We start from the raw sequence: 18509 nt of genomic DNA, 5'->3' as shown, positions 1-18509 counted from the left end.
GGAGCTTTCATATTTAAAAGCAGATCTATCTGTTTAAACTTGATTTTCAATAAATAAGCATAAAGGGAAGCGTGGTGCAGGGGTGTTTTCACGATATTTGAAAAAAAAAAAAAAAAAAAATCAATGACAGAAACAAATACGTAGGATAGCCAGTGTTTGGTAAAGAATTATTAAAATCCCCATGGGAAGGGGAGCATAGTTTTCTAAAATATTGAATTTATTTAAAATTTAGAGGGACTGTGATAATCACCCCCATTCAAGATAACGAAATACAAGGGTTAGTCAATGAGAAACGGAAACAAAGAAATTTATTTAAGTATTTCAGTCCTTTTCAAGGGGTAACTATGGAGGAGTAGGGAGTTTCCCCGAAAGCCGCGAGCCGAAAACTTCAACAGCGGGACGGACTTTGTTTAAAGACTTAATAATATTTACTCCGATTGAGAGGCACAGCTAATAACCATGTTTAAAATAATACAAATATCAAGCACTTAGGTTCAACCTTTCCCACTAATATTAGTGATGCAATAATATAATTGTTAAATATCATCCTACAAGCAATTTGCTCATAAAAATAATGTTGTTTTCATCACCTTGTCTACATGTTATCTTTTGTTGGTGGTATCTTTGAACGGCATCATTCCTTTCTCATTCTCCTCCAACACATTGTTTATACCGAAACAATATAAATCATTTTTTTTTTTTTTTAATACTGAAGAAACATATTAAAATCATGTCTTTTATGACCTTTAATAAGGAAATATATTATGATATCAGAAATCAGAATGATAACATTTTTCTGTTGCTATTCCCTCGAATAATGACATTACCTTGTGGGTCACTGATTGCCATTGGTAACTTGAAGAAGGGGTTGGACTTGCGGTGGTTAAGAAAGCTTTTCCATTCTTCACTATTGTAAATGTAGGAAATGGGGTCATGGTTTCGTCTGTTTTTATTTACGCTCTGTTTTTAATTTGTTGAAGAAGATCATATTCCAAGCTTGGCTGCAGTAGACTCCAAGCCTAGTCATCAGCCTCGTGATTCCAATTCCCATCTGTACTTTCTACATTTCAACCAATATACTATCCAAGTCGCTTTCCTATCAAGATTTTTAATTCACAGGCTGACGTTAAATTCACAATTTAATATATTATGAGGTTTGTTGCCATTTCATTATAGGACTAAATAATTCAAGTTTAGTCCAACTATTGCTTAGTCGGATTGATAGAGTTTAACAATAGTTTAATTTCTAATCTAATAATCAAGCCACTCGTATTCTTGTTGAAGAAAATCTCTCAACCATGGTTACCGTGTTCAAATGGTTATAATGTTTCAAGGTTCCCTGTTTCAGAGCATTGCTTTTGTCATAGTCGGCGTGTTTTCTCTTGATTTCTTTAATATCTTACTTTAGATTTCCACATCTGCAACAAGAATTGTTTTAGTTTGGCTCGGTCTTCTCTTCACACCTGCCTCTATTTTTTCATCCATTCCACCTATTTCTTCCTTCGAGTAGCTTCTCTAGTTTATATTCAGTATGCCAACTTGTGTTCAACTGTTCAAATTAACTTGAAGAATTATTTGATAGTTTTAGCTTGATTTTACCTTTCTGCTTTTTCTGGGTTCCATTATCTTCATCACTTATATATAGCTTAATTGCCTGGAACGTCTTGTGGGTTTGGACACACTTCTGTACAAAGAGCACTTTCAGAGGTGTTTTGGCAGGGTATTTTCAGCATACATACCTCTGTTTTTCCTCCCAAATATTGTCTCTTATTCATTATACCTGCCCGAATTATCGGTTATTGGCTCATAAACAAACCTATTTTGTATGTTTATGAGAGGTGCAGATAATTAGAATTATGGGGAGGAACACTGCGGAGCAGATTGTTTCACATGCTGGATCTAAGGTATCAATTTAAAATTCAATATCACTGATCATACTTGATTTAGAGGCTGTTTTTACAAAGTTATCATCGCAAAAGCTTCAGAAATTCTGATTGAAACTTTGACTGTTTAGGACTTGACGGACGGTGAATATAAAGGATCCCTTTTTGCTTCTGTTCCCAAATCACCGATAGAAAATGGCAGAGCAAGCAGTATGGTTATCAAGGTACAAATTTCAGCTTCAATTGATTTCTCGTTTTATGAGTTCCTCCAAATTTCTGTCTCTAATTAATAATTTTGATTAAACAGAAAGCACATACTGTTATTCCTGCACATATCGTAGCTGAAGCCATATCAACACTCCATGGACTTGACCTCAGATGGTCAGGTCCAATCACACCAACAGAAATGCAATATGTTGAACAATATGTCTTGGCAAAGTACCCTCAATATGCTGGCCTTGTTGAAGGAGAAAAAGTAGATCTCTCTAGTCTTTGTATCAGTGAAGAGACCTCAGAAATCGCTCCTGAAGACAAGCGAAAGTCGCCTAGAAGTGGTGGTTTTAGAGATCCCTCCACACCCTCCTCTGGGAGCAATCTCCCTGATTTAGACAGAACCCAGTTGGAGCCATCAAGATTGCTAGATATACTCACCAAGAAATCCTCTTTTCCTGGAAGTTTCATCTCAATTCCTGAAATCCAAGCTCGAAACAAAGTTTTGAATCATTGTGGATTACCTGATAGTGAGTATCTTGTTCTTTTCACTCCAAACCACAAGGATGCAATGATGTTAGTTGGGGAAAGCTACCCTTTCTTCAGAGGTAACTTCTACATGAGCATTATTGGTGAAGAAATGGATTACGTAAGAGAATTTGCCAGTTTCAAAGAATCAAAAGTTATATTGGCACCAGAGACATGGTTGGACTTGAGGATCAAGGGATCACAGCTTAGCCAGTATTTTAGGAGAAAATGCAAGCACACCCCAAAAGGGTTATTCTCATATCCAGCTGATGTCAATGGGACACGTTATTCAATGCATTGGGTTTCAGAAGCTCACAGGAACTCATGGCATGTTCTGCTTGACGCCACTGCATTTGTTGTTGGGAAGGATCGGCTAAATCTTGCGCTTCACAGGCCTGATTTTGTGTTATGTAGTATTGAAAATACACATGCACAGCCTTCAAGGATCACTTGTCTTCTCATCAGGAGGAAATCCTTTGATACTTCAACAAAAATTTCAACTCAGGCCAATAAGTGACAAGGGGTGTGCTTATACATAAGTATGTTTAATGTGTTTAAACTTTGTTGAAAACATATTTGAATTTTGGAGATCCAAGAGAGTAAATATTAGTTTTGCTAATGAAATGAATAATCTTTCAGAGAAAATAGAATCCTAATCGACAACATGTAATCAATTTTCAAGGAAAATGGCGTTACAATATCTTAATGAGAGTAGGGAGTAAAGTTGTCCTCAAATGTCGGAAGCTCATTCTTCATAGTAATTTGGTCTTCTCTAGCTAATAATCGTTGCATTAATTGCAATTAATTAAAGATCATATAAATAAAACCTGTAACAATTGAAAAACAGAGAAGATAACCTATGGCCCCAATTATAAGCAGCACTGAGGCATTCAATTTAAAGAACATATAACCTATGGCCCCAATTATACGCAGCACTGAATCATTCAATTTAAAGAACATTAAAACTTATTGATCCAGTCCATGCAAAATATTATCATCAAAGACTTGCATCTCGTTTACCTTGCTGGATCCTTTATGTATGAGATTAATGTACCGCTTATACTGTCTACATGGGAAAAGAGAGCATCTCAATTTGGAGAAAATACAACATTAAATGGGAGAGAAAAAAACAAATAGAACAAACTACTAGATACATAAACAAACTAATAATTATAGAGAAGCAAGTACAGTTTGCCCAGTTTGTCCATAAAACAAACATTAGTCCTTTAATACTAACATGCAAGATGAAAAGAGTGCCACTCATGCTAAGCCTACAATTCCTCAAAACATAATACATTGCCAAAGAAACAGATTTGCCGCTTCTGTGATCAATACTTTCTTCTCCCATCACCTTCTGTGATCACATCTTTAAAGGCTCCACCGCTGGGAATCATAGGAAGGACATGCTCTTGATGGGGAACAATAACATCCAGAAGGTATGGTCCAGGAGTGTCCAACATTGTCTGAATTGCAGCTCTAAGATCTTCCTTCCTTGTGACACGTGCTGCAGGGATTCAACAGGCTTCTGCAAACTTCAACATATTTGGGAATATTTCTGACTCTCTTGATGGATCTCCCAGATATGTATGAGCCCTGTTTGCCTTGTAAAACCTATCCTCCCATTGCACCACCATGCCCAAGTGCTGATTATTCAACAGCATTATCTTAATGGGGAGATTCTCTACCTTGATAGTTGCCAGTTCCTGGACATTCATAATAAAACTCCCATCACCATCAATATCTACCACAACTGCACCAGGGTTTGCAACAGCAGCTCCAATAGCAGCAGGCAATCCAAAACCCATAGCTCCTAGTCCTCCAGATGTTAACCACTGGCGAGGTCTCTTATACTTGTAAAACTGAGCAGCCCACATCTGATGCTGCCCGACACCAGTACTAATAATTGCGTTTCCATCAGTTAACTCATCAAGAACCTGAATTGCATACTGTGGAGGAATCGCTTCCTCAAACGTCTTAAAACTCAATGGGTATTTTGCTTTCTGCTCATCAAGCTCCTCCCTCCAAGCCGAAAAATCAAACTTAACACTACCAGCTTTACTCTCCAACAACTTGTTTATTCCCTTTAACGCCAACTTCACATCTCCACAGACTGACAAGTGAGGCTGCTTATTCTTGCCAATCTCAGCTGAATCAATATCAATGTGAACAATCTTGGCTCGGCCAGCAAAAGCCTCAAGCTTCCCTGTCACCCGGTCATCAAACCTAACCCCAAATGCAAGCAACAAATCACTTTTATCTACAGCATAATTAGCATAAACAGTCCCATGCATTCCAAGCATTTGCAATGATAACTTGTCAGAACTAGGATATGAACCCAGACCCATCAAAGTACTAGCTACAGGTATCCCCGTGAGTTCAACAAACCTCCTTAACTCCTCACTAGAATTCAAACACCCACCACCAACATACAACACTGGTTTCTGCGACTCCGATACCAACCTCACAATCTGCTCCAACAGTTCCTCATTGGGGTCTTTAGGCAATCTAGACGTATAACCAGGCAATCTAATTTGTTGGTTCCAATTAGGAACCGCCAACTGTTGTTGAATATCTTTGGGTACGTCAATCAAAACCGGGCCGGGCCGACCCGAGGTTGCTAAGAAAAATGCCTCACTAACAATCCTAGGAATGTCATCAACATCAAGCACAAGATAATTATGTTTTGTAATAGACCGAGTTACCTCCACAATTGGGGTCTCTTGAAACGCGTCCGTACCGATCATCCTACGTGGCACCTGGCCAGTGATTGCTACCACCGGAACGCTATCGAGAAGCGCGTCAGCGAGTCCGCTCACTAAATTGGTGGCACCGGGTCCTGACGTGGCAATACAAACTCCAGGTTTTCCTGAGGAACGCGCGTACCCCTCAGCAGCAAAGACTCCACCTTGCTCGTGGCGAGGGAGAACGTTCCGAATGATATTAGAGCGCGTGAGAGCTTGATGGATCTCCATTGAAGCCCCACCAGGGTAAGCGAAGACATCAGTGACACCCTCGCGTTCGAGAGCTTCAACAAGGATGTCGGCACCCTTGCGGGGTTCATCGGGCGAAAATCTGGGAGGAAGTTTTGTTAATGGGATTGTTGTTGTCGGTGTTGGGGTTGTGGTGGAAGCTGAAGTGGCGAAGGGTTTGGGGACAGAGTTTGTGATGTGGAGAGAGGGGTTTTGGCGGGTATAAGAAACGGGGAGAATGGATCTTGAAACGGGTAATGAAGATTTGTTATTGTTAGTGGTAGTGGAGGAGATGAACGATGAGGGTTTGATGAAAGCGGCGCGAGTGGCGGAAGGAGAAGCCGCCATTGTAGAATACAGGCACAAGACAAGGGAGGCTGCTGCAATTGGAGGGGTTTTGTGTGTGTGGCGAGAGAGGGAGTTTTCAGGGTGGCCACGAATCCTTTAAAATAGATTCAATTGGGAGAAAATAACTTAGATTTACGATATTATCCCTAAGAATTTGTTTGTCTTTTTTGGGTAAGCATGGAAATTGAAAGTTGTGTGGTTTATTTATCTAGTATTGTAGACTGTTATGTCTTTTTGCTCATTTTTAATTACTTAAGATTCGTATCAGACCAAGCCATATTTATCCTCTTCTGTATTTTTTTATTATTATTATTATTATTATATATTTTACCAGCGATCATGTGACACTGCTTGTTTGTTTATGTAATATTACAACACTATTAGGGGATATTTGGTTGCGGTTATGTGAAATTATTGGGGTTAAGTTACCTTATATTATTTAATTATCATGTTTAATTATCAAGTAATATAAGATACCAGTAATTTTTAAACCGTTTGGATCAGAGGTAAATAAGATAATGGGATAATATTCGTTTATTTTGTAAGATTCATGTGTTTGGTTTGTAAGTAATAAAATATTACCGTAATCTTTTATTGTAAATAGTGATTACTGTTGGTAATGTAGGGGGTAATCTTATTATTTTGCTAGAAGCTGTTATTAAAACATTACCGGAGTAATATGATTTTTCTTCCCATTTTACCCTTAATTAAAAGCCATTTCGGACACAGTTGCCTTCAAATGTCTACCAAAAAATAATGACCCAATCCCCCTACATTTGAGAAATTAGATAAAAAACCCCAGCCACAAAAAAAGTTTAAAAGTTAACAAAATATCCCCAACCACCCAAGACTACCACCGGCTATGACTCACCACCATCGAATGTCGGTGTCAATCGCCGTAATGGTACACGACTGGCGGGATCTGACCGGTCTTACGTCGATAAGGCCTTTTTCGGCCATGGATCACAGATCCATGGTCAGAAATGGCCATAGAAGAAATGGTCAAATCTGGCATTTCTATGGCCATTTCATGGCCAAAGATTTGGCCGTGAAAAGACAAGATCTTTGGTTGAAGATCTGGCCTTTTCACTACCAGATCTATGGCCATTTCATAACCACATCTTTGACCGTGAAATGACCATAGATCTGGCCGTGAAAAGGCCATGGATTTATGATCCATGGCCATTTTCGGCCTTACCGGTGCACGGTCAACCATATACAGCCAATCGTGCACCATTCCGTTGACTGTCAGCAACGACCGGTAGTGGTGGTTGGCTGCCGGCAGTGGCTTGGGGTAGGTGGGGGTGATTTTGCTATAAATTAAAGTTTTATATAGCTAGGGTGTTTTAACAAAATTTTAAATGTAGAGGGTTAAAAGAATTCAAAAAATAATAATAGAAAATACTATTATATTAATATTTAAAAAAGAGAGCAATTTACTAATCTATATAACATATCATCTATTCATCCTCCCAACCAAACATATTATTCACCAATTTATTAGAACCAACCAAACACATTTTCTAAACATTTCAGTAATCTTCAAGATGATATTTCTTTCCGTTAATATAATATACCTCTATAATAAAACATTATATGATCCAAACGCCCCCATAATGGTTACTATTGGTAATACAAGAGATAATATGATTACCTTCATTTTCTTAGATATTCTAAGATTACTAGAGTTATCTTTTTTCGTTACAATTCTATTCCTTATTAATAAAATTTTAGGACAATAATGCCCTTATTTTCAAATTTATTTACATAAATATAGTTTTTACTATTTCACCCCAATTAATTAACTTTTTAGACAAAATTACCCTTGAATTCAAAACAAATTGTAGCTCACCCAAGCCATCAATCTCACCCACCTGTCGCCGCCTGCCGTCGACAACCACCGCGACTACCAGCCACCGTCGAAACGGCGCATAGAAAGCCATGCCAAATCTGGCCGTTGACGATCAGATCCGTCATCGATCGGGCCGTTGATGGCCAGATCCGTCATCGATCTGCCACGTCTGGCCATTTCCTACCTTCCGTGAGCCGTTAGGTTGCCGACAGCCTGCAGTGGTTACCGACGGCCGACAGTGGCTGGGTTCGTGGGGGTGCTTTATTGATTTTCGAAACTTTTATTATAGGATTGTTTTTGCTAAGTTTTTAAATGCAAGGGGTTATATAATCCAAATAATAATCAATATTAAAAAATAATATAATAATAATATTTAATTAGAGGACAATTCAGTAATTTAAATAACATACCCACCAATTTATTCCTTCAAACCAAACATATTAATATAATATACTCACCAATTAACCAAACACATTGTCCTAAAGATTTCGAGTAATCTTCAAGGTAATCTAACTTTCCAGTAATCTAACATTCCCTGAACCAAACGCCCCCTTAGAGACATATAAATGCATTTGCTGAAAAATGACTTCATTAAGTAAGAGAGTACCCTCTAATCGTTTACTCGCTTTGGCAAGTAAAAATATTTGTCCAAATGCGTTTGGCCAAACTCTCTATATTACGTTCTTTACGCTCAAATATATTTCAACTTTCTATCTTACTCAAAGATTTGAATACCGATTTCTTGTAAATATTTGATAATAAGAAAGTACTCTCTAATCTGTCTAATAATCTCAACTGAATTCCGAATGAGTTACCAACTTATTCAGGTTCTTGGGGCAAGCTAGCTAGTTCAATAATGGTCTAATTTTTCGAGTGATCTTGAACTTGAGCTTCATATTTTACCTCCTTGAATGTACCATCATAGCCCAAACTAAAAGCAGATAAGTATATGGAGCAAAAACAAATGAATTAATGCTACTGTTGCCTGCAACCATCAAGATAAAACAGCTTCAAAGAGATCCCAAATGTTCCATTCAACCGCGTTTATAAGTCCATTCAAAGTACTGATACATTTAACTGAAAAAAAGTCAAATGTTTGCTCTATGCTAAGCACCTCTTTGGATACAAGTTGTAATTGGCCGGACTGATTCCATCCCCCTAGCTATCTTCAATTTCGAACCAGGCTTGCAAGTAAACAAAAACCAGTCTCAGTCTAATTGTAATACCAATAAGATTACAAGTAAACAATTTTGACGCTGTCATTTGTGAGAAGGAAAAGAAAAGAACGGAAAGCTTTGTCTACAACTTCCCGTTAATCTGACAGTGAAATCAAAGCATGGACAGAAATCCCATCAATTTCAAATTCAGTTACCAATAAACACATTTAGTAAAGAAACTTGAACCGTTTTGACATAACTCAACAATATCAAATCACCAGCAGAAAAGACCCAAGGACAAGGAAAATCAGGCAATTACTTTTCTTCATCACTAGGGAAGATATAAATGGTGTGGCTCAAACTAAAGTTCAATCACCCTTCAATGACTACAATAACATCTGGTTGCTGAAGTGGGAATGCCCACATCAATCCACCAATGCCATAATTATCAAATCTCCAGGTGACTCTAATCATTTGCACTTGAATTTTACTCCTGTCTGTTTACAGGAGATGAAAAGCCATTAATGAATTCACGATCTTTTCTAGAACCAATTTATAACTAGTGGGTTAACAAAACTAAACCTCTAAGTATCCTTCAATTCCTGGATACTCCACCTCAATAACAATACCACTAATAAATTGACAATCGAGTTTGACACAGGAACAAAAATACATTATATTCAGAGAAAAATAACCAAGGGATGGCATACTTATAATAAGCATGTCCTTCTAACCTTCAATGGCCAAATTAAAATAACATATGAATAGTAACAAGAAATCAATTTAGTAATATACAAGACATGACAGGTAATATTACAAAACACCCATTGTTCACTGAGTCAGTACCCTCTGGGTGGAAATTGCATTAGGCAACTTCATCCATAAAGATGGTTTCCAAGATTTCATTAACAATTACCTGCCATTCCCAAAATCATCGAAACCCAAAAGAGACCTATAACTCCAAGTCTCCAACACCATCGACATAAAACTTATATCTAAGAATATTAAAATTATAATAACTTAAGATTAGCAGAACCAAAACGTCAACCAATTCAACATATCCAAATATCATAGACACATCAATTATCCAACCAACCATGTAAATCCTAATTAAAGGAACACAAGTAAAAAAGAAGAAGATAAAAATAGGAAGAATTACCTAAGCAGAACCAACGACGATGTTGTTAATGGGAATGAAGATCATTTTAACGAAAAATCCAACAAATCCCATCACCACGAATCCAATGGCGGTACGGAACGCGACTTTACTGAATTCTACACACCAAAACAAAACCCTAATTTCAGAACTACAAAAACATAAACCAAATAAATATACACATATAAGTAAAGAAATAAATAAATAGACCTTTGCGATCAGGCTTGTGGCAACGCTTGACGAAGCGGACGCTGCCCTTGGAGAATTCTCTGAGAGGATCCATGACGGCATGACGGAGTCTAGAGTGTCCATTTCTGCTATGTTTATGCAGATCTGAAAATTAAAGAAGAAGGTTGAAGGCGGTGATTGTTCGGGGCACGTTCAGTGGAGAAAATTTGGCTAGCCGGCCCTCCCAAGTTTCCATTTAACAAAATGGCCATGAAAATCTTTTTGACTTTTTTTTTGGGTTAAAAAATATGACGTGGCACGCTTAAGTGTAATTAAAGCAGCAAAAACGATTAGAGTGAAAAGATTTAAATATTTGTGGGTTAGAGTATAATAAAGAGAAGTTGATTTAAAATTTGAAAGGCAAAACACATTTCTCTCAGCTTCTCTTTCTCACAACAGGATTCAAACACCTTTCTCTCTCTCGTTTTTTTCTTCCAATTTTCTGCAATTTCTCAATTTCTTTGCTCTTTGCATTTTTGTCATTCCTTACCATTCCCGATTAAGTTATAATGGCTGAGATCCTTAAAGAAACAGAAAAAAACCCATCTACTCCCCAAATTGTAGGCACCACTGGGTCTACCAAAAATGGAGAAGAAGAAGTTGTGGCGGAGTAACTTCCAATGACTGAAGTTGCTCCACTAGGAGAGGAGATGGCGTCGACGGAAGACATTCTATTGACGGAACAAGGGAGGGCAAAAGTTGAAATTGAAACTGAAGAGGAGGATGCCGACGCAAATTCCAAGCGTCGGACATGATTGCTTAAGCGATCTAAAATCACTTAAGCGACCAAGAGTAAAAGCAAAGGATCGCTTAAGCGATCGTGCATCTAGGCAGAAGTTGATTCTGCCTCAGACATGATTGCTTAAGCGATTATAAATCGCTTAAAGTGATCAACGTTAAAAGCAAAGGATTGCTTAAGCGATCATGTGTCTGGACACTTATTTATTTCTTGTTCATGATCGCTTAAGCGACCAACAGTAAAAGCGAAGAATCGCTTAAGCGATCCTGCGTCTAGGCACTTATTTATTTTCTTGTTCATGATCGCTTAAGCGACCAATAGAAAAAGTAAAGAATCGCTTAAGCGATACACTTAATCGCTTAAGCGATTGTGCATCTAGGCAGAAATTTATTCTGCCTCGGACATGATTGCTTAAGCAACCAAGGTTAAAAGCAAAGACCGCTTAAGCGATCGTGCGTCTGGGCACTTATTGATTTTGTCTTGTTCGTGATCGCTTAAGCGATCACGTGTAAAAGCGTAGAATCGCTTAAGCGATAACATAAATACAACTAGATCTCTTAAGCGACTAAGTCTAAATACACAGGATCGCTTAAGTGAGAAATGAAATCTCTTAAGCGATCCAGTGTATTTGGATTATTTTTATTGTATTTCACTAGATTGGTTAAGCGATTAACATTATCTTAGACATATAAGGTGTACGATTCATTCAGTGGACCATGACCATTATTATATTTTAATTAAATTAGTTCTTTTACGGCTATATTAAACATATATGGTGTAGAATGTTTACGTCTATATTAAACATATCAGGTGTACGATTTGTTCAATAGACTATGACCATTATTATATTTTAATTAAATTAGTTCTTTTACGTCTATATTAAACATATGTCCATAAACATGGAAAAGAAATATTGAAGTAAATTACCCTTAATCGCTTAAGCGATCCCATCTATTTAGTCTTGGTCTACAGTGTGCATAGCAGATGGTTGTAGAGTTCAATTTTATATCAATATTATATTTTTTATATATTACTTTCTTGCCAAGAACTAACAAAAATAATAGAATAACAATAGATCTTTCAGTTTTATGTATGGTGTTGATCGACAAAGACCGAAGTATTCTTTTCACATTCTATTGAATTGAAAAAGAAAATTAATAATAATAAATAATTAATAAAAAATGACTGAATATTAAATAAACGTTACGGAATATAATTTCTTAGTCAAACGTTCACAATATCAAAAGATTCGCTAAGCGATCGCTAATAAGTTATTAATCGATTTATTAAGGGTTAGATAGATTTTAAAAAACATTTGTAGAGTCGCTTAAGCGATCTGGTGTATCGCTTACTTGGGTATATCGCTTAAGCGATCTGGTATAAATAAGCCTGATCACTTAAGCGATCTACTGCCGTATACCTAATTGCTTAAACGATCTGCTGCCATATGCCAGACTTATACCAGATCGCTTAAGCAATCTGCTGCTATATACTAGACTTATACCAGATCACTTAAGCGATATACTAGATCGCTTAAGCAATATACCAGATCGCTTAAGCGATCCATTAACTCCAGAATACATTTTCAATCGTCTTCACCTATAATCGGTGCTACCACCCGCAGCTACGCACAATGCAAGAAAATCATCAACAAATCTCACCCCTTTTAACTTACATTACATCAAACACAACCCAAGAACCTAAACCACTAAATCAAAATCATAACCCAAACCCAATCCATCATTAAATCTTTGTAAATAGAAATATAAAATGCAAAGAGGAGATTTACATCCCTGGACGAAATGTTAGGAGTAGGAAGAGGCAGATCTTTGGCGAAGAAGATGTTAATGGCGGAGGAAGAAGAAGGTGTTAATGGTGGAGGAAGAAGAAGGTGTTAATGGTGGAGGAAGAAGAAAATGTTAATGGCGGAGGAAGAAGAAGATGTACAGGAGGAAGAAGATGTAGACGAAGAAGAAGATGTAGACAAAGCTTAGAAGAAACAACAACCAGGGGAAGGATGCGTTAATGGTGGGAGGAAGAAGAAGAAGGTGTTTGGGTTTGTTTGCAAGATTTTTGACTCTTTGGAGACTTATTATAATTTTTAAAAGATTACACAATTATTCATTAATCCTAATTAACCCCCTAATTATGTTTAATTAAGCTTAATAAAAAACAAGGCCATTTAGTTAAAATTTACAAACTCTATAGCCTTTTAATTAAATTTTAAGTTAAAATGGTGTTTTAATAAAATGCCCCACGTTCAGTGCGTAATGTCAAATGCTTTTTCCCATTTTTGTTTGTTACTGTATCTGTAACTAGTCAAAATTGATGTGGTGGGCTCTGATTTTTGTATGAGCAAACTGACGAGAAAATTTAGCTGCCCAGCCATCCCAAGTTTCGATTTAAGAAAATGGCCTTGAAACTGTTTTTCATTTTTTTTTTAATTTAGAGAAGATGACGTGGCATAGTTAGGATTAATTAAACACGTAAAATGGGTTAAAATGAAAAGATTAAAACATATGTGGGCCGAATCAGAAATAATGAAGGTTTTTAAAATTTGAAATTTCTCAAAACAAGCCCCACTATTCACCTCACTTAATCGAAATTCATTAGGGCAACAAGCGATATCTTGAATGAAAGGGAGATGCGATTTTTTCCGATCGAACACCTGTAAATTTGCACCCTAAATCAATTTCTTAAACCCTAAACTGAATAAAGTCGCGATTTCTGACGATATAGTCGCGATTTCCGATCGATTTGTTGAACCCTAAAATTGATTTCCTTAACCCTAAACGGAATATGTGCGATTTTTGGCGATACAGTCCACATTTCTGATCGAAACTGCAAACTTTGACACCAAATTCAATCCAAAACCATGGCTGACACTCACAATGAGGAGGAAAACCCAACGCCACTTCGAATCCTAGATTCTGGTGGAGCAAGCAGTTCAATGGCTGCTCCGGTGGATCATCCGATCAGTGAAGGTGGTCCACATGCAGAGGAGACGCCGGCGGCACACGAACAGAGGGAAGAACTGACAAACGGTTTTGAAGACGAGGAGTCAGGTGAGGATTCAGGCCAGGAGGAGGATTCCGACGAGAATTCAGGCCATGAGGAGTCATCCGAGGATTCAGGCGACGAGGAGGAGGCCGGCGAAGAAAGAGTACGTTGATTGGGAATATTGCTTGTATTGTCACTTAAGCGATCATTTGTATCGCTTAAGCAATTAATCTGTTTTACTCATGATCGCACTCATGATCGCTTAAGCGATACAAAGGATCGCTTTTAAGCGATTGATTCAGTTTACTCTTGGTCGCTTAAGCTATTTCAGATCGCTTAAGCGATCTTGTCGAGACAGAATCATAGATATAATAAGCGATCTTTTGTATCGCTTAAGAGATTCTCAGTTTACTCTTAGTCGCTTAAGCGATTTCTGATCGCTTAAGCGATCTTGCACGAGGTAGAGTCAAGATCTCTTAAGCGATCCGAAATCGCTTAAGCGACTACAGTGGTAATTTTTTGTTGCTGATATTTTGTTTATTAGTTGTTTTGGTTTATTTTTGTTGCTGACATTTTGTTTATATCGATTGTGCAGATTGTGTGGACCGTAAACTGTAGAGACTACGAGTTGGAGCCTATAAGTGAGAAGGTACCCTACTTCCCTGCAAGGGTGACAGTCATGTCAAGTTGGGAAGTTTTTGACAAAATAAAGGTCATTTTAGCTAGAATGAGGCATGGTGCAAGAGATTTCGGAGACACTTGTTTCAGTCGGTTTTTAAGAATCGGAACAAATTGGAAAAAGGCATTTTAGGGGCANGTAAGATGAGGCCGTGACATATAGCAGAAGTTAAGAAAGAGAGCTGTGTGAAAGAGAAAATAAATGAGATGAGAAAAAGTGTAAGGAAAGAATTAAGAGAAAGAGTTACGGGGACAGTCGAGTAGAGGATTTACTTACTGAGCATTATGTTGTGCTCACCCCATTATTTTTCTTTGTGGTTACAGGATCTAGGTGAGAATGCGGTTCGATGGACGTCGGCAAGCGAAGAGAAATAGCTACACTGTCCGCTGTTTTAATAGCATTTTGTAAATGATAGTTTTATTTTGTATAAAGAATGTCTATATGTAATAAAAGAAAATTTTGGGCCCATTTACTTTTGCTAATATAAATGTATTCTACTTGATATATTTCTATGAGTATCCTAGTATAAAGCAGTCATTACAGTTTACTCTTGGTCGCTTAAGCGATTTCAGATCGCTTAAGAGATCTTGCACGAGGCAAAATCAAGATCTCTTAAGCGATCCGAAATCGCTTAAGCGACCACAGAGGTAATTTTTTGTTTCTGATATTTTGTTTATTAGTTGTTTTGGTTTATTTTTGTTGTTGATATTTTATTTATATCGATTGTGCAGATTGTGCGGACCGTAAACTACAGAGACTACAAGTTGGAGCTTGTAAGCATTAAAGTACCCTACTTCCCTGCAAGGGTGACGGTCAGGTCGAGTTGGGATGTTTTTGACAGAATAAAGGAGATTTTAGCTGGAATGAGGCATGGTACAAGAGATTTCGAAGACACTTGTTTTGGTCGGTTTTTAAGAATCGGAACAAATTGGAAAAAGGCATTTTGGGGGCAGGAAGTGCATTACATGTTGCTAAACTCAGTAAAATGCAATAAAAAAAAAAAAAGAAATGTGGTTCGTGGTGGACAGAAAACCATTACGTTTTGGGATGATGGAATATGAGTTGGTGACGAGCTTACGATATGTGGAAGTGCCAGATAAGGCAAAGGCAGATTCAATAAGGAAGAGTCCGAGAGCCATAAGGTTTCGTAAGAAGGTTTTGCAAGGGGCAAAGTCTATTACAGGATAGGTTTTAGAGAAGAGGCTACAAACAATTCGGTTTAATGATGGAGAGAAGAAAGATTGGCTATTGTTTGCAAGCAACTTAGAGTTCTTTAATTCTTATCCGTGGGGACGGATATCATTTGAACGAACCATCAACAGCCTAAAAAAAACCAAACATGGCATTAAAGTAGTCCCAATGGGTCGGGAAGGATAAACCAAGCATGCACAATTTGTTTGGCTTCCCATGGGCAATGTAGGTAAATATTAATAGCTTTTTGTTATATTTTTTGTAATATATGTGTTTGAATTATGATATGGACTATTTTTTTACAATGTAGGTTTGGATGTATGAGGCCATCCCTGTCTTCACTAAGGCGGGGGGGAGGAGCAATAGTTTGGATGTGCAACAACAATTTCCTAGGATGTTGCGGTGGCATGTGGAGAGGTGTATCCATTGGGATCACGACCAAATACACATGGAGATTGAAGCGGCTAGGGTAAGATTAAAGGATTAAGCTTTTGAATATGCAGCTGCTTTAAAATGTCGCTTCAATCTGACTGATTTTGTTTCTTATTATAGGGAGTCGTCCGTCCCTTTCTCATCACTACTGGGGATGAAGCGGAAGAGGACTATGTCACATCTTTCAAAGCACTGGAGGATGAAAGGGATGAACAGATAGACCGCCTGATGCGGGACCTAAAAGGGGTCACGCATGTGACAGCAGTTGCAGGGTCACTGCTTGACAACGTGGTTGATGCTGAGGATGATGAATCTCCAATCGGCGGGAGGCCCGAGGAAGACGAGGAGGAGAAGATGGAGGAAGGGGTTCGTATGCCTCAGCAAACCGGTACAACAAGTACAGCTTTGCCGAGACATCGGTGTCGGGAGAATGAGGTGGTTGACCTCATAAACATCCTATTTGAGAGTTTTACAATAGGCGTTTATGACAAGTTTGACAAGATGGAAGAGCGTATGAAAAAGGTGGAGGAGAAAGTGGATAAGCTGGCAGAGAAAGTTGGTACAGTAGAAGAGGAAGTTGGTGGAGAATTAAAGGCGGTTGAAGTGCAAACTAGGCTGAAAAGAGAGAGCTGAAAGAGCAAGTTTGTCAAATCGCCTTACATGGCAGTGACACAGGTAAAGAAGAGGAAAATTAAGAAACAAATGGAGGAAGAACCAAAAATGGAAGAGGTTTAGGAGGTTGGTGGAGGAAGTTGGGCAGTGATAATGGAGGAGGGCAAGGTGGGAGGCGAAGGAAGCGGGGATGTAAAAATGGAGGAAGGGGGAGGAAGGGGGAGGAAGTGGGCAAGCGAAAATGGACTCAAATGTCGATTTGTATAGGCCAATAGAGGAAAAGAAAAAAAACTCTTCTATGCCTATTACAATGAATCAAGAAGTAATGCCCATATAAAGTGTAAGACAAGGGATTATCGCTGGGAATGGTTTGAAAAGTTGTTGACGATGGGCACGTGGCTTGAGGACTTGGTGAGTTATTTTCGCTTAATTTTCCTTATTTTTGCCTATGTTTTCCATACTTATCTTGTTATTTTTATTTGATACAGCACATCGATAAGATATTGGCATTGATGAGGCTACGACAGACTAGTGACGGTGATCTATTGTATCCCGATTGTGCCATCACCGATGTGGCATTTGGCCAAACGCTTGTTTCGACATATCGCACTTTAATTAAAACTATTTTTGCTAGAGGTGCAGCAAAAGGAGCAGCGAAGCGAAAAAGATTGGCCCCAGAACAGTTGGACTACATCCCTGATGATTTTAAGTTTGATGACAGGATTATGCAGTATGTACGGGGGGAAAAGCCCAAATATGGCCACGGTTGGGCCGTTGTTAAAAGAGTCTACTGTATCATGCTCATCAAACAGATGCACTGGATAGCAGTTGTCGCACATCTAGAGGAGGGGTTGCTAAAGATCCTTGACTGCGACCCAACTATCTGTCGAGACAAGCAGTTGGAGGTCGAGTTGGAGCCACTGTCCAGGTTGTTCCCGTGGTTGTTGCGTGACAGCAGGATGTTTGGGCACTTGGGTGATCAAGTACTAACCGAAAAGTGGCCACTTAAGCGCTCTACTATCCCAATAAATGAGTCAAGGTAAATTTTGTATAAAACTAATTTACATAATACAATTGTTCTATAAGTTTATTCTAATGCTAATGTCTTCGTCCTATTGTAGTGTTGAATGTAGGGCATATGCCCTTAAATTTATTCAGTTCGACATGACTAACACCCCGATGGACGGCTTGAATGATGAAACAATGAGAGACTATCGGAAGCGCTGGGCTGTCGACTGCTTCCATGGGCAGATGGATCCGTTTTGAGTGACCAGAACCTAATCAAAAGGTATGAAAGTTGGACTTTGAATTTTGTAGTTTATGCAATTTGATGTTGATACTTGGGTTGTGGTGCTAATGCTATAGGTGCCATGCTTATATGGAGCTTTACCAAAAGAGATAGACTGAGTGACCCTCTCACCTACACACTCTGTAACTTTTTTACATGTTTTTTTTTTAATTTACAAAAGTTGATGTGTCTGCAGGTGTGTGCTGGATAATTTTGCAGGTTCCTGGCAAACAATGA

The 18509-nt window shown here is 38.2% G+C and overlaps 3 protein-coding genes across 3 annotated transcripts; 1 reads left to right on the top strand and 2 right to left on the bottom strand.

Annotated features, from left to right (window-relative positions):
* Positions 1-1292: 1292 nt before the first annotated feature.
* LOC116138401 lies at positions 1293-3320 on the top strand. Its single transcript, XM_031424110.1, has 3 exons — positions 1293-1904; positions 2015-2107; positions 2191-3320. The coding sequence occupies exons 1-3, from the start codon at positions 1857-1859 to the stop codon at positions 3136-3138; spliced, it is 1089 nt and encodes a 362-aa protein (XP_031279970.1). The 5' UTR covers positions 1293-1856; the 3' UTR covers positions 3139-3320.
* Positions 3321-3736: 416 nt separating this feature from the next.
* Positions 3737-6026, bottom strand: LOC116138344 (acetolactate synthase 3, chloroplastic). Its single transcript, XM_031424060.1, has one exon. It carries the CDS (start codon positions 5936-5938, stop codon positions 4136-4138), a length of 1803 nt encoding a protein of 600 aa, XP_031279920.1. The 5' UTR covers positions 5939-6026; the 3' UTR covers positions 3737-4135.
* A 2764-nt stretch (positions 6027-8790) lies between these two features.
* LOC116138408 (protein transport protein Sec61 subunit gamma-like) lies at positions 8791-10514 on the bottom strand. The gene is made up of 3 exons (XM_031424117.1): positions 10314-10514; positions 10107-10222; positions 8791-8974 (listed from the first exon to the last, which is right to left on the bottom strand). The coding sequence occupies exons 1-2, from the start codon at positions 10384-10386 to the stop codon at positions 10107-10109; spliced, it is 189 nt and encodes a 62-aa protein (XP_031279977.1). The 5' UTR covers positions 10387-10514; the 3' UTR covers positions 8791-8974.
* Between the last annotated feature and the right edge of the window lie 7995 nt (positions 10515-18509).

The sequence above is a fragment of the Pistacia vera genome, unplaced genomic scaffold, assembly GCF_008641045.1.
Source record: "Pistacia vera cultivar Batoury unplaced genomic scaffold, PisVer_v2 Contig340, whole genome shotgun sequence".
NCBI lineage: Eukaryota > Viridiplantae > Streptophyta > Magnoliopsida > Sapindales > Anacardiaceae > Pistacia > Pistacia vera.
This window is presented reverse-complemented; position numbering and strand designations above follow the sequence as displayed.

Coding starts and splice junctions, on each gene's coding strand:
- LOC116138401 (XM_031424110.1), top strand. CDS start 1,857: ATGGGGAGGAACACTGCGGAGCAGATTGTTTCACATGCTGGATCTAAG. Junction 1,905..2,014: donor TTTCACATGCTGGATCTAAG/GTATCAATTTAA, acceptor TTGACTGTTTAG/GACTTGACGGACGGTGAATA. Junction 2,108..2,190: donor CAAGCAGTATGGTTATCAAG/GTACAAATTTCA, acceptor TTGATTAAACAG/AAAGCACATACTGTTATTCC.
- LOC116138344 (XM_031424060.1), bottom strand. CDS start 5,938: ATGGCGGCTTCTCCTTCCGCCACTCGCGCCGCTTTCATCAAACCCTCA.
- LOC116138408 (XM_031424117.1), bottom strand. CDS start 10,386: ATGGATCCTCTCAGAGAATTCTCCAAGGGCAGCGTCCGCTTCGTCAAG. Junction 10,223..10,313: donor CCACAAGCCTGATCGCAAAG/GTCTATTTATTT, acceptor TTTGGTGTGTAG/AATTCAGTAAAGTCGCGTTC.